Below are 16,572 nucleotides of genomic sequence, written 5' to 3'. Positions count from 1 at the left end.
CCCAGAGGATGCCGCATCCCACACCTGGGAGAGTTCAGTCTGACATACTAGGCCTGCCCCCAACACATCCCCTCCCCCAGACTATTCTACCTGGGACCCGGTGTGCCCAATTATAACCCAGAGGAGCCCCCAGTCCTAAGCACTAGCTACTTGTTAAGAAAGAAAAAAGGAAGCTGGCGCAGTGGTTCCCACCTGTAATCCTAGCTATCAGGAGACTGAGATCTGAGGATCGAGGTTCAAAGCCAACCTGGGCACTAACATCTGTGAGACTCTCATCTCCAATGAACCACCAGAAAACCAGAAGTAGCGCTATGGCTCCAGGGGTACGGAGGTAGTCTTAAGCTGAAGAGTTCAGGGACAACACCCACGCCCAAAGTTCAAGCACCACAACCAACCAAAGAGCGGGGGGCGGGTTATGGAAGTCAGGGGCCGGGAAGATGCAGGGGGCCGTCCTGTCCCACCAGCGCTGGCCCCCAGTGCCTCCAGCGACCTCTTCACTGTCACCAGCGGAGACCACAGGCTAGACATGCAAGGCAGGCTGGGTACCCCACAAACCAAAAACATCCCTGCGCCCCCTCCTCAGCCCCTCCCGAGATCTGCGCCCGGCTTTGTGTCCCCTGTGGCTTCTGCGTGCCCAGTAGCACTGCTAACATGCTCCAGGGCCCTGCAGGGGCCCAGGACGCCCCCCTGGGGTTTTCTGGGGTGGCTGCCTGGTGGGCAGTGGCCTTCTTGAAGTGGGGGAGCTGCTGCCCCCTGCCCTCCCAGGCTGGGGGAGTCCAGCTGGACTGCCTGCGGTGAGCCCTGCTCCCAGAAAAGCAAAAGGGAAGTTAGGGTCACTGGTGGCTGGGCCTTGGCAGTGAGGAGACACTGCTTGAGCTCCAGGGCCTGGGGGCCTGGGTTTCCCCACAGCAGGCTGGGCAGCGAGTGAGGCACCCAGCTCGGTCAGCATCTAGGGTTCTCCTCCCAGGCATCTGAAGTTCTCTGCACAACCAAACGGGGGCCACAGCCAGATTTATGGGTGAACACACAGCTCAGCCATGCACTGTGCCAGCACCCTGCATGTGGGGAAAGTCCCCTGTCGGAGCACAGGCGTGGGGGAGGGGGCTGCGGGGGCAGCTGTGGCTCCACGTCGGTTCTCATTCACGGAATGGAGGCAAGGATGTCGGCAGCCCTGGGCCCAGGCCCAAAGGCTGGGTCACAGTGACACCTGGTGGCCAGCCCAGCACTTGCAGGGGCCAATTTCCTAGGCTGACCTGGGCAGAGATCTGAGCACTGGGCTTCCAAGCCACAAAGTCCCCACGAGACTCTTAGCTCCCATCAACTACTTAAACGTACGCAGCACTGTGGCTCAAAAGTAGTAGAGAGCTTACCTTGAGCAAAAAGCTCAGGGGCAGCACCCAGGCCCGGAGGCCAAGCCCTACAACTGACCACAACTGAAAGAAGGAAAGAAGAAAAGAAAAGAGCTGGGGGGCCAGGCATTTGGCCTAGTGGTTAAAGTGCTTGCCTAGCATGCACGAAGATCCGGGTTCGATTCCTCGGTACCACATACATAGAAAAAAGCTGGAAGTAGTGCTGAGGCTCAAGTGGTAGAGCTCTAGCCTTGAGAAAGTCCAAGGACAGTGCTCAGGCACTGAGCTCAAGCCCAGGACTGGCAAAAAAAAAAAAAAAAAAAAAAAAAGAAAAAGAAAAGAGGTAAGGTAAGGTGGCTCACGCCTGCAATCCTAGTTACTCGGCAGGCTGAGATCTGAGGATCGAGGTTCAAAGCCAGCCTGGGCACTACAAAGTCTCATCTCCAACTAATCACCAGAAAACCAGAAGTGGCACTGTGGCTCAAGGGGCAGGAGGGTAGCCTTAAGCTAAAGAGCTCAGGGACAGCACCCAGGCCCAGAGTCCAAGTCCCACGACCAAAAAGAGAAGAGACAAAGTCCCAGAGCCCCTCCCCGACCAGGCCCAGCGCTGAGGGCCCTCCGGCCAGGGGTGGTGGCACCAGGAAAACACGTCTCCCAGAACTCAGCCCCGGTGCCCGTGTTCACTGCCTCTCAGTGACCCCACGAGGCAGAGAGCAGTCATGGCGCTCCCACCAAACTCCTGCGAGCCCGACTTGACAGAGCCTGTCCCCCGCCCTCATGCAGCAGCCTGCCCGGCTTTCAGGTGCTACCTCCGGGCTTTGGTATGAGCACCTCCTGGTTCCTGGAGTGCCCTTTGCTGGATCCCTCCAACTCCAACAGGGACTGGCATAAATGGCAGTCCTCAGAGGAAACTTCTAGAAGCACTCTCCTGTCACCCCTCCCCAGCACAGTGCTCCTCTCTTCCCCTAACCCCAGGATGGAACCTGCTGAGGCCCAGGGCGTTCTCATTTTGTGTGATGTTCTTGTTTCTGTGGCCCTGTCCCTATGGCCCTCTCCTGTCCACAGGACTTGTCCTTGGAGACCTGCTGGATCCCGTGACCCCAGCCGGGAGCAAGCTTGGTGAAACCTGCAGGCCCAGCTTGCCCCCTGGTGGCCGATTCTGGAACGTTCCGGAGGCCCAGATCCCAGTCAGGGAGGCAGGGCAGGAGGGGGGACAGACAGACGGTGGCTCACTTCATAGGCCCCTCCAGAGCAGCCGGTCCAGCAGGTGACAGCCCGGCGCTCCGGCCGCAGCCCTGCGCCCACTGGCAGGGCCCCCACGGGCCCCAGCTGGCTCTAGTTCCGAGGGAAGGGCTGGGTAGTCACACTGCTAACTGGTAGCCCGACCTGGTGGCACCCCAAGGGTGATGCCATGCTGACCACAGCAGGCAGCTCGGTGATAAGGGAGGTGGAATCATGACACCAAAATGGCCAGCCCATGGTGCCCTGCGAGGGGCAGGGCCGTCACTGCAGAGTCCCCAAAGTGCCACACCCACCCTAGACCTGCACCAGGGGACAACAGCACACAGATTCAACACTCACCGGCCTTAGTCACCACTGCCCAACATCAGAACCTCTGTGTTCTTCCACTGAGCACCCAGAGGCCTGGACCCCACCCCCAGCCAGCAAGCAACGCTACACCATGCTCAAATGTCAAGAAGATTTATTGTTTTAATTATGAACTCATGTTAAAAGTTGATCAAATTCCTCTTCCAGTAGAAAAGGGGCAGCAGCTTGTCCCAGGAGCCCTGCAGTGGGCTGGTCCTGTCCCTGGGGCACGCTAGGGCACTCCTGCCCCTGCTTGGCACCTGAGAGCTGGGGAACTGAGGGGGATGGGGCGGGGCCTGCTGGCTTGGTACATGTGAGGCCAGAGGAGGCCCGGAGAGAGGCTGAAGCCCTGGGCCTGTGGCTGCAGGGCCCCAGGGCTCTGCACAGCAGGACACAATGGAGCCTCTCCTGGCGGGACCGCAGGCACTGGGTCAGGTGCCTGCACCGGCTGCCCGGGCTCCGGGACATGATCTGTGGCGCCTGGCGGGGACCTGGGGGCCTCGGTGGGATCAGCAGAGCCTGGCTCAGCGGGGGACGGAATGGCGGGGCACCCGTGGGCAGGCGTGGTGGCCTCTTCCTGGCTCCACGGTGTCAGCACATGCCTGGCCACGTGTGGCACATCCAGCAGGTGGGTGGCACCGGGGTCAGGCAGAGGGGCTGGTGGGCCATCCGCAGACAGAGTCCTCAAGAAGCGGGGTGCAGGGGCTGGGGGCCCAACCTGGCTGAGTGACCGGGCTTGGGGGGCTCCCTGAGTCTTTAGGACCCTGCAGAGAAAGGGGGTCCGGTCACCAGCCAGCAATCCAGAACCACCAAACACCAGCTTCTCACAGAGGACATCAGGGTGCCATGAGGCTCGGCCCACCCTCCAGACAGGGAAACCGAGGCTCAGAGAGAAGGCAGAGGCAGGTGTGGGTGGTGCCACTCTGCCACTCCCAGAAATGACCCCAATTTCCACGCCAGAGGACTGTGTTTCACACCAGGGCCAGGGGCCTGAGCAGCGCCATGGCCCCGGCTTACAGAACTGCGCTGAGAAGCCCTGGACCCACTGCTGTGCCTGCACAGACACAGGGGACGGGAGCGACCACCCAGCCTTCAGTGGCCCCAGCACGACGGGGGCTTGGGGAGACGAACAGGACAGGACAGCAAGGTGGAGCAGAGTGAGCAGAGGCTGCATCCCCCGACTTCTACACTCACAACCTCAGCGTGGATGAAGGTAACAGTAAGAGCAAGAACAACCGGGCACACACTTGTAGCCCCAGCTCTGAGGAGACAGGTGGGAGAATAGCCAGTTCAAGACCAGCCTGTGCGTGTCTCAAAAGCCACCACAAGAGGAAGATACACAGCTAGGAGCTGGCGGGCCACGCCTGGGGGTGGTCATGCCTGGGGTGGCAGAGTGGGAGGATGGACATTCACAAAAGTCGTCAAGAAAAGGCTAGTGCTGTGCTGTGCCACGCAGGAGGTGTGGCTGACTCTCGGTCCAGGCTGGCAAAAACCCATTCCAAATAACCCAAGCCAAGAGAGCAGGAGGTGGGGCTCAGGTAGGGGAGCACATGCCCAGTAAGGGTGAAGCCTAAGTTGAAACCCTCCGTCCTGGAGAAAGCAGAGCCAGTCAGTACACGGGGATGGGGGAAGGGGGACCTCCCACACCACAGAGGCTGGGCCTCCCCCACACCGCAGCAGCTGACAGCAGACAGAGGAGAATTCACAAGCGAGGAAGATGGAGCAGTCAGAACAGCTCCCCAAGGCCACCCTGACCAGCTGTGCCTGGGGCTCACTGCACCGCCCTGGGGCTGCCCTGGCTACAAACGCCCTCCGGGCTAGAGCGCACAGCAGCACTTCCTAGGCAAAGGTGTGGGCAGAGGGTGACACGGGGCCAGGCCTCTGCTCCATTCCCAGGACTCCCTCACAGGGCGAATCCTCACATGCACATGGCTGGGCTACGCTCAAGCCATTCCATGGGGCAGTGGGTCCCACCACAAAAAGCCCTGCTCCCCAGGTTCAGAAAGTAGGGGGCAGGACCCTGCGCTGCCCAGCCCTGCTGTCCCCTCGGTCCCACTGAGAGGGCCTGGCACGACAGGCCAGAGGCAGACGCTGCGGACAGCAGGGCACTTCCCCACAGAGCCTCGCCCTGTCAGCCCCAGATGACAGGCCTGGCACCAACCTGGCAGGGCACAGCCCACAGGACGGCAGTGGGTACAGCACTGCCCGGAACAGACTTTTGGTGAAGGCAGCTGGTGTGAGTTTGCCAGGTGCCAGTGGCTCATGCCTGGAATCCTAGCTACTCAGGTGGCTGAGATCTGAGGACCATGGTTTGAAACCAGTGCAGGCAGGGAAGTCTGGGAGACTTTCATCTCCAGTAAACTACTCAAAAAAAGCTGGAAGTGGTTCAGGTGGTAAAACACTAGCCTTGAGCACAAAGGGACTCAGGGACAGTGCCCAGGCCCAGAGTCCCATCCCCAAACCAGCAAAACAAAAACAAAAGTTGACCTGAAATTCAGGTAAACTTTCCTGTGGGTGCTAAGTCTGACTAGCAGGCCTGGTGTCAGCAGACACTCAGCTCGTGCCTACATTCTTTGTTCTTTGTGAGGCCCACAGGCCTCAAACATGGGTCCCTGAGCTCCTGCCATCGAAATCTTTTGGGAAGCCATGAAGCTGCAGATCCCAAACCTTCAGGACTGGACTCTAAGGGGCTCTGGCCCTCCAGGGCGAGTAGAGTCTGCATCTCCAGCAACCTCGCCAACCTGACCTTGACCTTGACCCGCAAGGTTCAACCTGGCAAATGAGATAGGGAACCAGGGGCCCTTCTGCCAGGACCCCAAAGGGAGTCTTCCCCCAGCTGGATCTACCGGCTGCGGAGGGGCCGGCGGTGCCCGTGACCCACAGCGCTGCTGGCTGGGGAAGACGGGCGCACGGCAGGATTACCTGGTACCCACCTACAGTCTGGCCTCCTGCAGCACCGTGCCCTTGGTCGCTGGCTTCATCAGCGACTCCGAGTAGGCCTGAATGGCCTCCTTATCCTCGGAGCCCTTTTTACCTCCACTCCAAAATAAATAGCATCTCTCCTAGAAGACAACCAAGCTTGTTTAAAGTACGTGCACCCAGAACCAGAAGTGTGTGCCTGCATGTCACCCAGGGCCGAGTTCAGAGGTGCCAGGCCTGAGGCTCCAGCCCAGCGTCACAAGAGAAGAAAGAAAAAAGAAATCTGTCCTCAGATGTGGGGATGTATGCCTGTAGTCCTGGCCTTTGGGAAGCAGAGGCAGGAGAACTGGGTGCTCAAGGCCAGCCAGGACAAAGTAAGATTCTGTTTCAAAAGCAAAATACAGACTACAGGCCTGGCTCATGTGCTAGTGTGCCTGCTTAGCAAACAAAGGTACCAGATGTTCCAAAACAAAACTTCCAAGTTCAGGACTGGGGGATGAGGCTCAAATAGTAGAACACAGGCCTTGGGCTCGGTGCCCAGGACCGCAGAAATAAAAGCAAACATGGAATGGCTTGAAAATTCCTCGGGAAAAGCACCGTCGCCGGCACACAGTTTGTAAAAAGAAACCAGGACAAGCTATCAAAACTGGCCAGATTCATCCCCACCAGGAGGGAAGAGACAAAATGCAGCACTGCAGGTGAGTCATCCGAGATCGGAGAATCACAATGCAAAGCTGGCCAACAGAAGAGATGGCGAGACTACCAATTAACCCCCAAAAAGCTGGAAGAGAAGGTGTGGCTCAAGTGGTAGCATGCCAGCCTTGGTGAAAATGCCAAGCAAGAGTGTGAGGCCCTGAGCTCAAGCCCCATACCCACACACACACAAAGGGGCAGGCTGCCATCACAGCCACCTACTCACCTGAGACTAGGGGCAGAGATGTGGGGCATGGGCCACAGAAACAAATGGGCTCCTGTGGCCCTGGAAGGGGGAAGGGAGGGGTCTACCTGGAAACAGGTAAGGCAGCGCTGTCCTGCTGTCCCCTCCGTCTGACAGATGGCTAGAGGAGAGCAGGGGGAACCCGACGACCAGGGCCAGGCAGCCATGTGTTTGCGCCACTGCCCTGGTAGTGCTGCAGGCTGCAGCCTGGCTCTGGTCTCTTCTGACCTCCCAGCCTGGCAGGGCCTGGCTGCCACTAAGCTGTGACAGGGAAGGGCATCCAGCAGAGCTACTTGGACCATGTCCCCTGGCCAATCAGGTGACACAGTGAGCCAGGGCCTACGGTGCCTGGGAATGCTTCTTCTGGAGATGAGGGATCTGGAAGGAAGTTGGGGACCAGACACAGGTGGGGGGGTGGGGGGGAGGGGGCGGCAGTGAAGAGGTTTAGAATGGAAGTCAAGGCCCAGGCACAGATGAAGAGAGTCCATGAAGATTCTTCCATCCCATAGCAAGCAAGAAAACACATACACTTTCTCAAAAGAGGAAGCAAGAAAGATCTGGAAAGCAGCACTAGGGTTGTCGGGACCAGAAGTGAGAGCAGCCTCCCCCCCCATGGGCTGCCCAGGTCCACTTAGGTAGGCAGTGAGTCATCACAGCCTCCCAGCCTGGGGCAGTGGCTCCACCCCTCATAATTGCCCTCCCTTCCCTGACCAGGGGCCCCAGCCTGGTCTCTGGACCTCATACTCTGATCATTTCTGGATCCCACAGATCTGCGCACAATGCATCCCCACCCCACTCTCCAGATAAGTTGCTGGACGTACTCTGGAAGGTGAAGGTCAGGAAGCAGGTGGGGGTAACAGCCCCCGACTTTCTACTTCTGTAGACAGATACTGGGTTCACATGTGTTCTGTGCCCTGCTTTGTCCTCCCAGTCCAGGCCCTCCCTGCCAACCTTCCTTTAAAGATGCCTGGAAAACTCCAGTCACTCCAGAATTGTTCCAAGCTGCTTGCCCTGCACCCCAGGGCCCCTCAGAACACAAGCTCCTAGGCCTCCAGTCCCTCTCCACTTGCAGCCTGCCAGGATCACTTCCTTCCAATGTCTTGCGTGAAACCCAAGTCTGGACCCTACCTCTTCCTGATCAGACCATCCTCAGGCTGCCTGGACAGGTGGAGTCTGATCTGAGAGCCTGAGTGGCCATTAAAAAACAGGATGAGCCCACATGGAGCAAATACACATTGAGCCAGTGAGCTGGGCACTGATGGCTCATGCCTTTTCCTAGCTACTCAGGAGGCTGAGATCTGAATTCAAAGCCAGCCCTGGCAGGGAAAGCCATGAGATTCTTACTTCCAATTAACAACCAGAAAACTGGAAGTGGCACTGTGGCCACTTGAGTGCTAGCCTTGAGGGAAAGAGCTTAGGGACAGCACCCAGGCCCTGAGTTCAAGCGCCATAATGGACAAAAAACTCCACTGAATGCTAGAAACTTCATCTACTGAAAAAATATTAAAAAATGTAACTTTTGCATCAGTTACATATTGCAATGACATTTTGGATCTGTATTTCGGTTCAGCTAAATTTACAGTTACAATTCTCTTCACTTATGTCTTCTGACTTAGGAGTGGCCACTAGAAATTTTAAACTTCAATCCCACACACGGCTCAGATGACGGCTGTCACGTTTTCCATCACGTTTAGCCTGGGACTTTCGCTAGGTTTCGCCACTGAGCAGAGACTGACACCAAACTCACTGGGTAGCCCAGGCTGGCCCTGAGCACGCCATGCTCCTGCCTCAGCCTCCCCTTTCCTCCGCCAGCTCCTTCTCGGGTCATGGGCCGGTCTGCAAGCAGCAGGCGCGCACGGAGTCAGTCGGCTGGCTGCGCCCAGGGCTGCCCCGACCCCTGCAGCCCCCCCAGAACAGGCGGAGAGCGGAAGGGCGCAGAGCAGAGGAGCGGGAGGTGCAGGGCGGGAGAGCGCCCGCGGGGCCCGCCCCGGCCCCGCCCCCCGGCCCCGCCCCCGGCCCGGCCCCGCCCCGCCGGCCCCGCCCCGCCTACCTGGCTGCGGACTTGGTACACGATGGGCACGAGCAGCAGAGCACCGCCCAGGGCGAGCAGCACATACTGCGCGTAGTGCAGCACCTTGGGCACCAGCACCAGCTGCCGGTAGAACGTGCGCAGTGGCTCGCCCTCCATGGCCCCGCTCTGCAAGGCGGGACGACGATGTCAGCTAACGACGAAGTCGGCGAGGCGCAGGCGCCCGTGTCCCACGACGCTGGCCTCTCTCCCCTCCCAGGATTCCCTCGCCTCAACGCACTGAACTACGTTTCCCAAACTGCCTTGCAGCTGGGCAGAGCCATGTGATTGCACTGTGACCAATGGGAAATAGGTGCAGCTCATAAGCCCCACCCACGCGGTCAACTTTCTAGCTAATGAACGAGAGACGTCAGGGGGCGTGGCCAAGGGACGGAAAGCGCCTAGAGCCAAAAAGGCTGCGTGGAGTAGAACAGTCCTTCCATTAACCAGCAAAAAGCCAGGCCGGTGGGATGCCTTAAGTGATGAAGAGCCAGCCTTGAGCAAGAGAGCCCTGAAAGCACGAGGTCCTGGGTTCAAGCCCCCAAATTTTAAAGTGAAAAGCAAACCCTGGGGGCCGGGGAAGCTGCTCCGGGCAGCTGTCCCGGCCTCCACCCGGGCTGACCACGGAGTTGGCGGGGGTGCAGTCGTCCGTGCCGCTCCCCCAGCCCTGCGGCTCTAGACCGCGCCCGGCCTCACCTCGCCAAACCACAGCAGGGGCAGGACCACCGGCTCGATCTTCCCGGTTTGCCTGGAAACAGGAGGGCGAGCAGGTGAGAAGCTAGGCACCCGGGGGCGGGGGAGGGGGAGGCGGGGCCTGGCGCGGGGCGGGGCCCTGAGCGGCTCCGCGCGCAGGTTTGGGGGACAGGACCCGGACCTTGGGGGGGGCGGGGAATGGGGCGGGGGCGGGGCCCTGAGCGGCTCCGCGCGCAGGTTTGGGGCACAGGACCCCGACCTTCAGGGGATCTTGCCTGGCAGGAAGCCACCATCTTCACAATTTGAGTCATCTTTGAAAATTACAGATTCACATCTTAGCGGGGCTCCGGAGCCTCGCGCAGTCTTAGCTACTCAGATCTGAGGATGGCAGTTCAAAGCCAGCCCGGGCAAGAAGGTCCGTAAAACTCATCTCCAGTTAATGACCAGAAAACCGAAGCAGAGCTCTGGCTCCAACTGGTGGAGCTCTAATTAGTCTTGAGCAAAAGCCCCACAATGTCCAGGCCCTCCCTGAATTCAAGCCCCACCTCTGACAATAAAATACAATAAAAATAAAAATTCACATCTCTATGGCAAGGGCTGATAGCTGTGTCCCTTTTGTTAAAAAAAAAAAAAAGAATCCTTCTTTTGTTCAAGATGGTGATTTAGTGAACTATAATACTCTTCTCCTTTGGTCCTGCTAGGGTTTGGGAAGCTTCCAGCCTAAGTGCTGATTCATGACACAGTAACAGATTTTGTAGAATAGCTGGAAAGTAACCCTGCCCCCCTCTTCCCTTTCAGATGCCTGAATGCAGATGCAGCTGGAGCTGCAATAGCCATTTTGACTGGAGATAACCTTGAGGATGGAAACCTCAGTGTGCTAGAAAAAAATGGAACAGATAGGGCTGGGCTTGTGGCTCAGTGGTAAAGTAGTTGCTTACATTGTGTAAGGCACTGTGTTCAATCCTTGGCATAGCAAGAGAAAGGAAGGAAGGAAGAGAAAGCTGGGGTGGTCTTAGCCTTGGACTGTGAATGTCTTTAGGGAGCTTCCAGCACAAGCTGGGGCATCTGCTCCCCAACACCTACAAGAGTTCTACAGAAGCAACAGTGAAAAAAAGAAGGTAGAGTGTCAAGTATCATCAAAGAGCCGGATGGCGTGTTACATCAGGTGAACACAGCTGTAGAATACTAACTAACAGGAGCTCCGTGTGGTGGCACACACCTGTCACCCCAGCTTACTCAGGAGGAGAAGCTGAAATCATTGAGTTCAAGGCTGGCTTTTATTGAGCTCTTGTCTCAAAAACAAGCCAGGTGGTACATGCCAATAATCTCTGTTACTCGTTACTCAGGAGGCACAGATAGGGCGGGTCGCACTCCAGCCAAGCCCTGGATAAAAGTACAAGACTCCAGGTCTGCGATCATAACTCCAGTAGTAGAACCCCAGCCCACAAGCAAGAAAGCAGAGCAAGAGCCCAAATCCCAGAGTTCAAGCCCCAGAATCAGTCAACAACCTTATAAACTCTGTACAACCACTTCATAGTAATGAAAAGGAAGGAAAGGGGGGTCCTGGGAGGGGTGTCAGAACTCAGGCTAGGTATCACCCAGAGCTAAGAAGTCTTTGGGGGATGATGGGAAGGAGTGGGACCCCCCCCCGAGCCACGCCCTGAACTCCTCCCCACACCAGTGCACTCACCCAATGCCCCGGATAGCTTTGATGTAGAGGCTGAGCTGCAGCTTCACGGAGCAGTTCATGGGGATGCCAGTGACCTGCCACGACAAGCCAGTGAGGAGCTGCCCGCCACTCACCCTGAGACCACGTCCCAAGCCAGCTGTCCCCAGAGGGATCAGGGAGGACACTAGAGCATTTCCTCATGCCTCCCCCCTCCCGACTCCACCACCCAGTCCCACTGGAGGAAGAACCCAGGGGTGGGCAGCTCAGGAGGGGGCTCCTTCCTGGAGGGCCCTAAGACCTCAAATTGTGCTTGGTGGGAACAGCCAGTCCTGGCACCTACTGGGTACACATCATCTGTCCTCGCGCCAGGAGCTCTGGGCCTAGGGTGTCAGTGTGGAGCTGGCACTGCCCACTCTACCAGGGGCCACACAAGGTGCTGTGAGCAAGCGATGGAGCTCACGGTCCCCAACCCTGCCTGCTGTGGAGCCCAGCCCGTCCTCTGCCCTCGGTGCTGGGGCTACAAGCAGGCACGACCATGTCTGGCTAAGAACGCGGACTGATCTACAGGGCTGGCTGCACCTACTCCAGGGTGACATGTACACAGATGCAGTTTTTATTTTTCCACTTCTAACTGACTTTAAAAATAGGTACCAGGGCTGGGAAGGTGGCTTAGTGGTGGAGGGCTTGCCTAGCATTCATGAAGCCTTGGGTTTCATTCCTCAGTACCACATACACAGAAAAGGCCAGAAGTGGTGCTGTGGCTCAAGTGTAGGGTGCTGGCTTTGAGCAAAAGCTCAGGGACAGCACCTAAGCACCTAAGCCTGAGCTCAAGCCCCAGGATTGGGGAAATAAATAAAATAAATAGGTACCAGTGAGTGGCTCCTGCCTGTAATCCTAGCTGTTCAGAAGGATCTGAGGATTGTACTGTGAAGCCAGCCTGGGCAGGAAAGTCTGTGAGACTCTTTATCTCCAATTAGCCACCAAAAAAGGTGCAAATGGCACTGTGGGTTGGGGGAAGAGCATTAGCTTTGAGCCAAGGCGCTCGGGACGGCGCCCAGACCCTGAGTTCAGGCCCCAAGGCTGCCACAGAAAGTTTCTCTTTAGGGCTTCGGCTCAGAGCGGTAGAGCCCCTGCAGTGAGTGCAGGCTGTAACTTTATTGCCAGCTTTGTCTCCCCACCCCCACGCCACCAACAAAACTGCACCTAGAGGACCAGGAGTGCCTGCTGGAAGCCCCCACAGCAGGGTGCGGGGCTGTGCGGAAGCCAGCCAGCCCACGGGCACCAACGGACACCCCACACTTCTAGGTCTGGGCACAGAGGACACTGATTCATCTGCAGCAATCACAAGCCTTAAGTGGCGCCTCACCAAGTAGCTGATAATCCCTAATTAATTTACTGTCCTAAGGCCTTTAGCGAGCTGATAATGAGATAAGAACATCCTTGAACTATGGAGCCAGGGGACAGCAGGTGCCTTGATGGCTGATCCTCAACAGGGTCAGTGCCAAGAGCAGCCTCCTCACCAAAGCCAAAGCAGCTCTTCTCTGGGGAGATCAGAGGACAGGGTCCCCGGGGTTCCCCCCCCCCGGCACGGGCAGGGCCAGGGCTTACCGGGTGGATGTCCAGGAACAGGGAGTGCTCCTCCGGGTTGGGGTGCAGACCAAGCACGGCTTCTGCCAGCACAGGGTCAGCATTGTAGAAGTGTGGGTGGGAGAGGAACATGGGTGCATCTGGAGTGGAAGCACAGACAGGGCAGGTGAGACTGGTCCAGAGACCCGGGGCTGCTCCTCTGCCAGAGGCTGCCTGTGGGGCGGGCCTGTGCTCAGTGACCCATCCACTCCCCCAGAGAGAAAGCCCAGAGATGAGAGCTCAGGCCCACCGGCCACCCCCAGGCCAGCCTGAAGACTCAGGACAGGGGCCAGAGAGGGGCCTGGGAGCCGAGACAGGCTGCACAACCGGCCACTCAAGCTGCAGCTGTGGCTACAGCACAGAGGAGGCGGGCGGGGATGGCTGGTAGAGATGGAGGAAGAGGGGAGGACAGGGTGACCCACCCCCACATGCCACCAGACTGCACCCTGCAGCCCCCCAGGTCTGGCGTTCCTGAACGTGGAAAGCCCCACTTAGGCCACACCCCACCTCGTAACCGCAAGTTCTAGATGGTTCTGCTGTTGTCAGAAAGACAGGATGAGTGGTGCAGTGTGCAAGACCCTAGCTCAACAATTGTCTGGGTGCAGGTGCAGGCCGACCCTCCCAGTGGATGACCAAGCACAGGTAGAAAGATCACAGACCAGGCCCATGCTGAAAGGGAGTGGGGCATGGCTCGCAGGGTTGAGGGCCTGCCTAGTGAGAATGAGGTCCTGAGTGCAAGCCTCACTACTGCAGAAAAACAAAAACAAAAAGGCCTTTGAGCCCCCTGCACTAAGCTGGTGGCAAGGTTTTGGGGGACAAACTCCTTCCAATGTAGCAGCTCCCCAGCTTCCGCCCCACAGCTGAGCCATGGGATATGGCACAGGCACAGGGAACCATTTCTACGATGCTCTTGAGAAGTGAAGCAGCCATAAGCCAATGGGACAGGGCAAAGAACCCCACAGCCTGTCTTGCCAGTCCTGAGGACTGAACTCAGGGCCTGGGCATTGTACTTGGGCTTCCCTCAAGGCTAGTGCTCTACCACTTGAGCCACAGCACCACTTCTGACTTTTTCTATGTATGTGGGTATGTGGTACTGGGGAATCGAACCCAAGTCTACATGCATGTTAGGCAAGCATTCTACCACTAGACCACACTCCCCCCATCCCCACCCTGCTCATGAAACTTTGTTAGGCGGGTGGCTGCCAGGCTTTCCAATAACTGCCTGCAAGTCACCCAATTTTATTACCTGACACCCTGACAGAGCCCTGCCTGGGCAATCCGCATAATTAATTTATAGCTTTATGACAAGTCTAACCAGGCATAATTGCTGAGGATTGCCAGAGATTACAGCGCAGGGCACATCAGAGACGTCAAATGAGGGAGTCCTGAGTCCAAGAAATTATCAAGGCCTCAAGAGGGAAATATGCAGATCTTTTTTTTTTAATCTTCAGATAAAATGCCACTGAAAGCACATCTAGGAACTCCAAGTATCAAGGGCAAGAGGGTTCTCGTAGCCCTGTGGCATTACTAGACAGACATGCGTGCCAGCCAGACACTGATGCTCTGCCTGGAGACTCCCCAGGAGGCTGGGGATGGAAGAACGGGGATTTGAGGCCAGCTTGGGCAGGAAAATCTATGAGGCTTTGAAAGGGAGGCTGGGCACGGAGGCGGGCACCGTGATAACAGTGACAAGAAGCCCGCTGGGGCAGGTTGACATTATTTCATTCCTCTTGCACTCTGGAAATTACTGGGGTCAACCATCTTCAAGGCTAGCGCTCTAGCGCCTGAGCCACAGCACCACTTGCAGCTTTTTCTGCGTATTGGTACCCAAGAATGGAACCCAGGGCTTGGTACGTGCTCGGCGAGCACTCTACCACCAGGCCACACTCCCAAGACCCTGTTTGTCCCCTACTCTGTCAGGTGCTCTGGATGGTGCTGGGGTCTAGTCACGTGACACAGGCTGGTTAATCCCCCAGCACAGCTCAGCCTCTGCTACAGTGATTGGCTTACAGCAGGGCAGGAGACCCGAGAGACCAATCTGAGCCAGCCCTGGGACTTTGGCTGGAATGGATGTTGGGGTCCTTCTCCCTGGAGGGGGCAGGGAGCCTCCAGGGGCCGCCTCAGAGAATGCCTGACTGGCAGCAGAGCCAGCCCAGAAGTAAGTGGCAGAGGTGCTGGGGAAAGGCAGATGGCAGGTTCCAGGATGAGAACAGAGGTCTGCCCTGTGTTGGTATGCCACAGAGGCCATCCATACCACTGGGAGGTAACTGATAGCTCCAGCTTAGAGGCAGAAACGCCCATAGACACCCCAAGAATGAAACTCAGGCCAGTGGGAGGGAGGGGAGAAGCAGTGTGAGCACAGCAGGCCACACAGCCTGCAGACCAGCCCCAGCCCACATCTCCAGCTGAAACCCACCAAGCACTGAGCTGGGCCAAAGCCCAGCCTCAGACCCAGCTCTTGGATACAGGACTGCCCAGTCGTCCACGACTCAGTCACCGTGTGAGCCACCACCACACACTGGACACAGGCCAGGACTGACCATGGGGGTGGCAGCCAGCGGGGGGAGGGGGTGGATGGCTGCTGTGTAAACAAACCGGAACCCAGGGCCGTGAGCACACAGCAGTTTCAGGGAGCAACTGGAAGGCAGGAAATCAGAGCAGGCCTCCAGGGGGAAGTGGCATCAGACGAAAGCCAGCAAAGGAACAAGCCATGCAGGATGCAAAGAGGCTCTGCAGGGCCGGCCGAGCTGGAGCCAAGGCAATGAGGTGCGCTTGCTCTTTACTGGTAGTGACAGGGACCCATGGGACACCGGTGTGAACGTGTGCTGCCAGACCTCTGGGCTGCCATTACACAGGGGTTTTTCTCAGAGGCCAGCATGTTTTCTGGAAGCACTGGGCACATGTGGGAGTGTGAACTCAGGGGCTAAGTGCAGTCCCTGGGCTTTTCTGTTTAAGGCTAGCACTTGAGCTGCAGCTCCACTTCCAGCCTCCCGGACTTTCTCTCCTGGACTGGCCTCAAACTGGAATCCATAGATCACAGCCTCCTGAGTAACTGGGATTACAGGCATGAGCCACCAGCACGCAGCAGAAATGCCTCTTTAAAAATGGGACTTAAAATTGACGTGGGCACGCAAGCTTGACGCGCGGTGGCCAGGCCTAGGGCCTGAGGACTGGGCTGTAGGCTTGGAAGCAGGGGAGCAGGCAGCAGGGAGGAGGGGCTGCAGAGGGAGGGTGGAGACGGAGCTGCCTGGGCCTGCACACACTGGGTGAGGGGTGAGGAGGCGCCTGAGCTGACATCCTAGAGTCTGGATTGAGCAACTGGGGTGGGCCATGGGGGCTGGCCTGGGCCTCGAGGACGCCAGAGATCACACCTAGCACGGCCAAACAGGAGACTGACAAAACAAGCAGCGGGCATGAGGCCAGCCCTGTCACACGTGGGAAGCAGCACCATGACCCGGCCGTCTCAACCCACACCCAGTCCTGGCATCGGTGGATCTAGATACGAGGGCACCAGGGAGTCAAGGTTATAGGTCAGCTGCCTTTCAGACAGCAAGGGAGCCCTGGCTGTCTTGAATACTGGAAGGGGCAGGAGAGGCCAGAGGCGAGGCCCAGGGATCCAAGGTTGCCCACCCTGGAAACAGGAAGGGGCTGCAAGCCAAGGAGTGCCAGCGCCTGTAGCAAGAGGAAGAGGCAGAGGAGCGAACTCCCCGCACACAGCTGACCA

At 57.8% G+C, this 16,572-nt stretch overlaps 1 protein-coding gene across 3 annotated transcripts in view; it reads right to left on the bottom strand.

The window, feature by feature from the left end:
- Positions 1–3,034: 3,034 nt before the first annotated feature.
- Positions 3,035–16,572, bottom strand: part of Scarb1 (scavenger receptor class B member 1) — a 38,039-nt gene continuing 24,501 nt past the window's right edge. Inside the window, exons 8-13 of one of the 3 annotated variants that reach the window (XM_090319859.1) lie at positions 12,831–12,949; positions 11,244–11,317; positions 9,557–9,608; positions 8,843–8,989; positions 5,870–5,998; positions 3,611–3,700 (exon numbers count right to left, since the gene is read on the bottom strand). In XM_090319859.1, coding sequence (XP_090175985.1) covers positions 5,870–5,998; positions 8,843–8,989; positions 9,557–9,608; positions 11,244–11,317; positions 12,831–12,949 — 521 coding nt within the window. In that variant the 3' untranslated portion in view covers positions 3,611–3,700. Of the gene's footprint in view, positions 3,701–5,869; positions 5,999–8,842; positions 8,990–9,556; positions 9,609–10,846; positions 10,937–11,243; positions 11,318–12,830; positions 12,950–16,572 lie in introns of those variants that run through there. The other 2 variants (XM_090319857.1, XM_090319858.1) reach the window with 2 other exon arrangements.

The sequence above is a fragment of the Megascapheus bottae genome, chromosome 28, assembly GCF_031878675.1.
Source record: "Megascapheus bottae isolate mThoBot1 chromosome 28, mThoBot2.hap1, whole genome shotgun sequence".
NCBI classification, from domain to species: Eukaryota; Metazoa; Chordata; class Mammalia; order Rodentia; family Geomyidae; genus Megascapheus; species Megascapheus bottae.
This window is presented reverse-complemented; position numbering and strand designations above follow the sequence as displayed.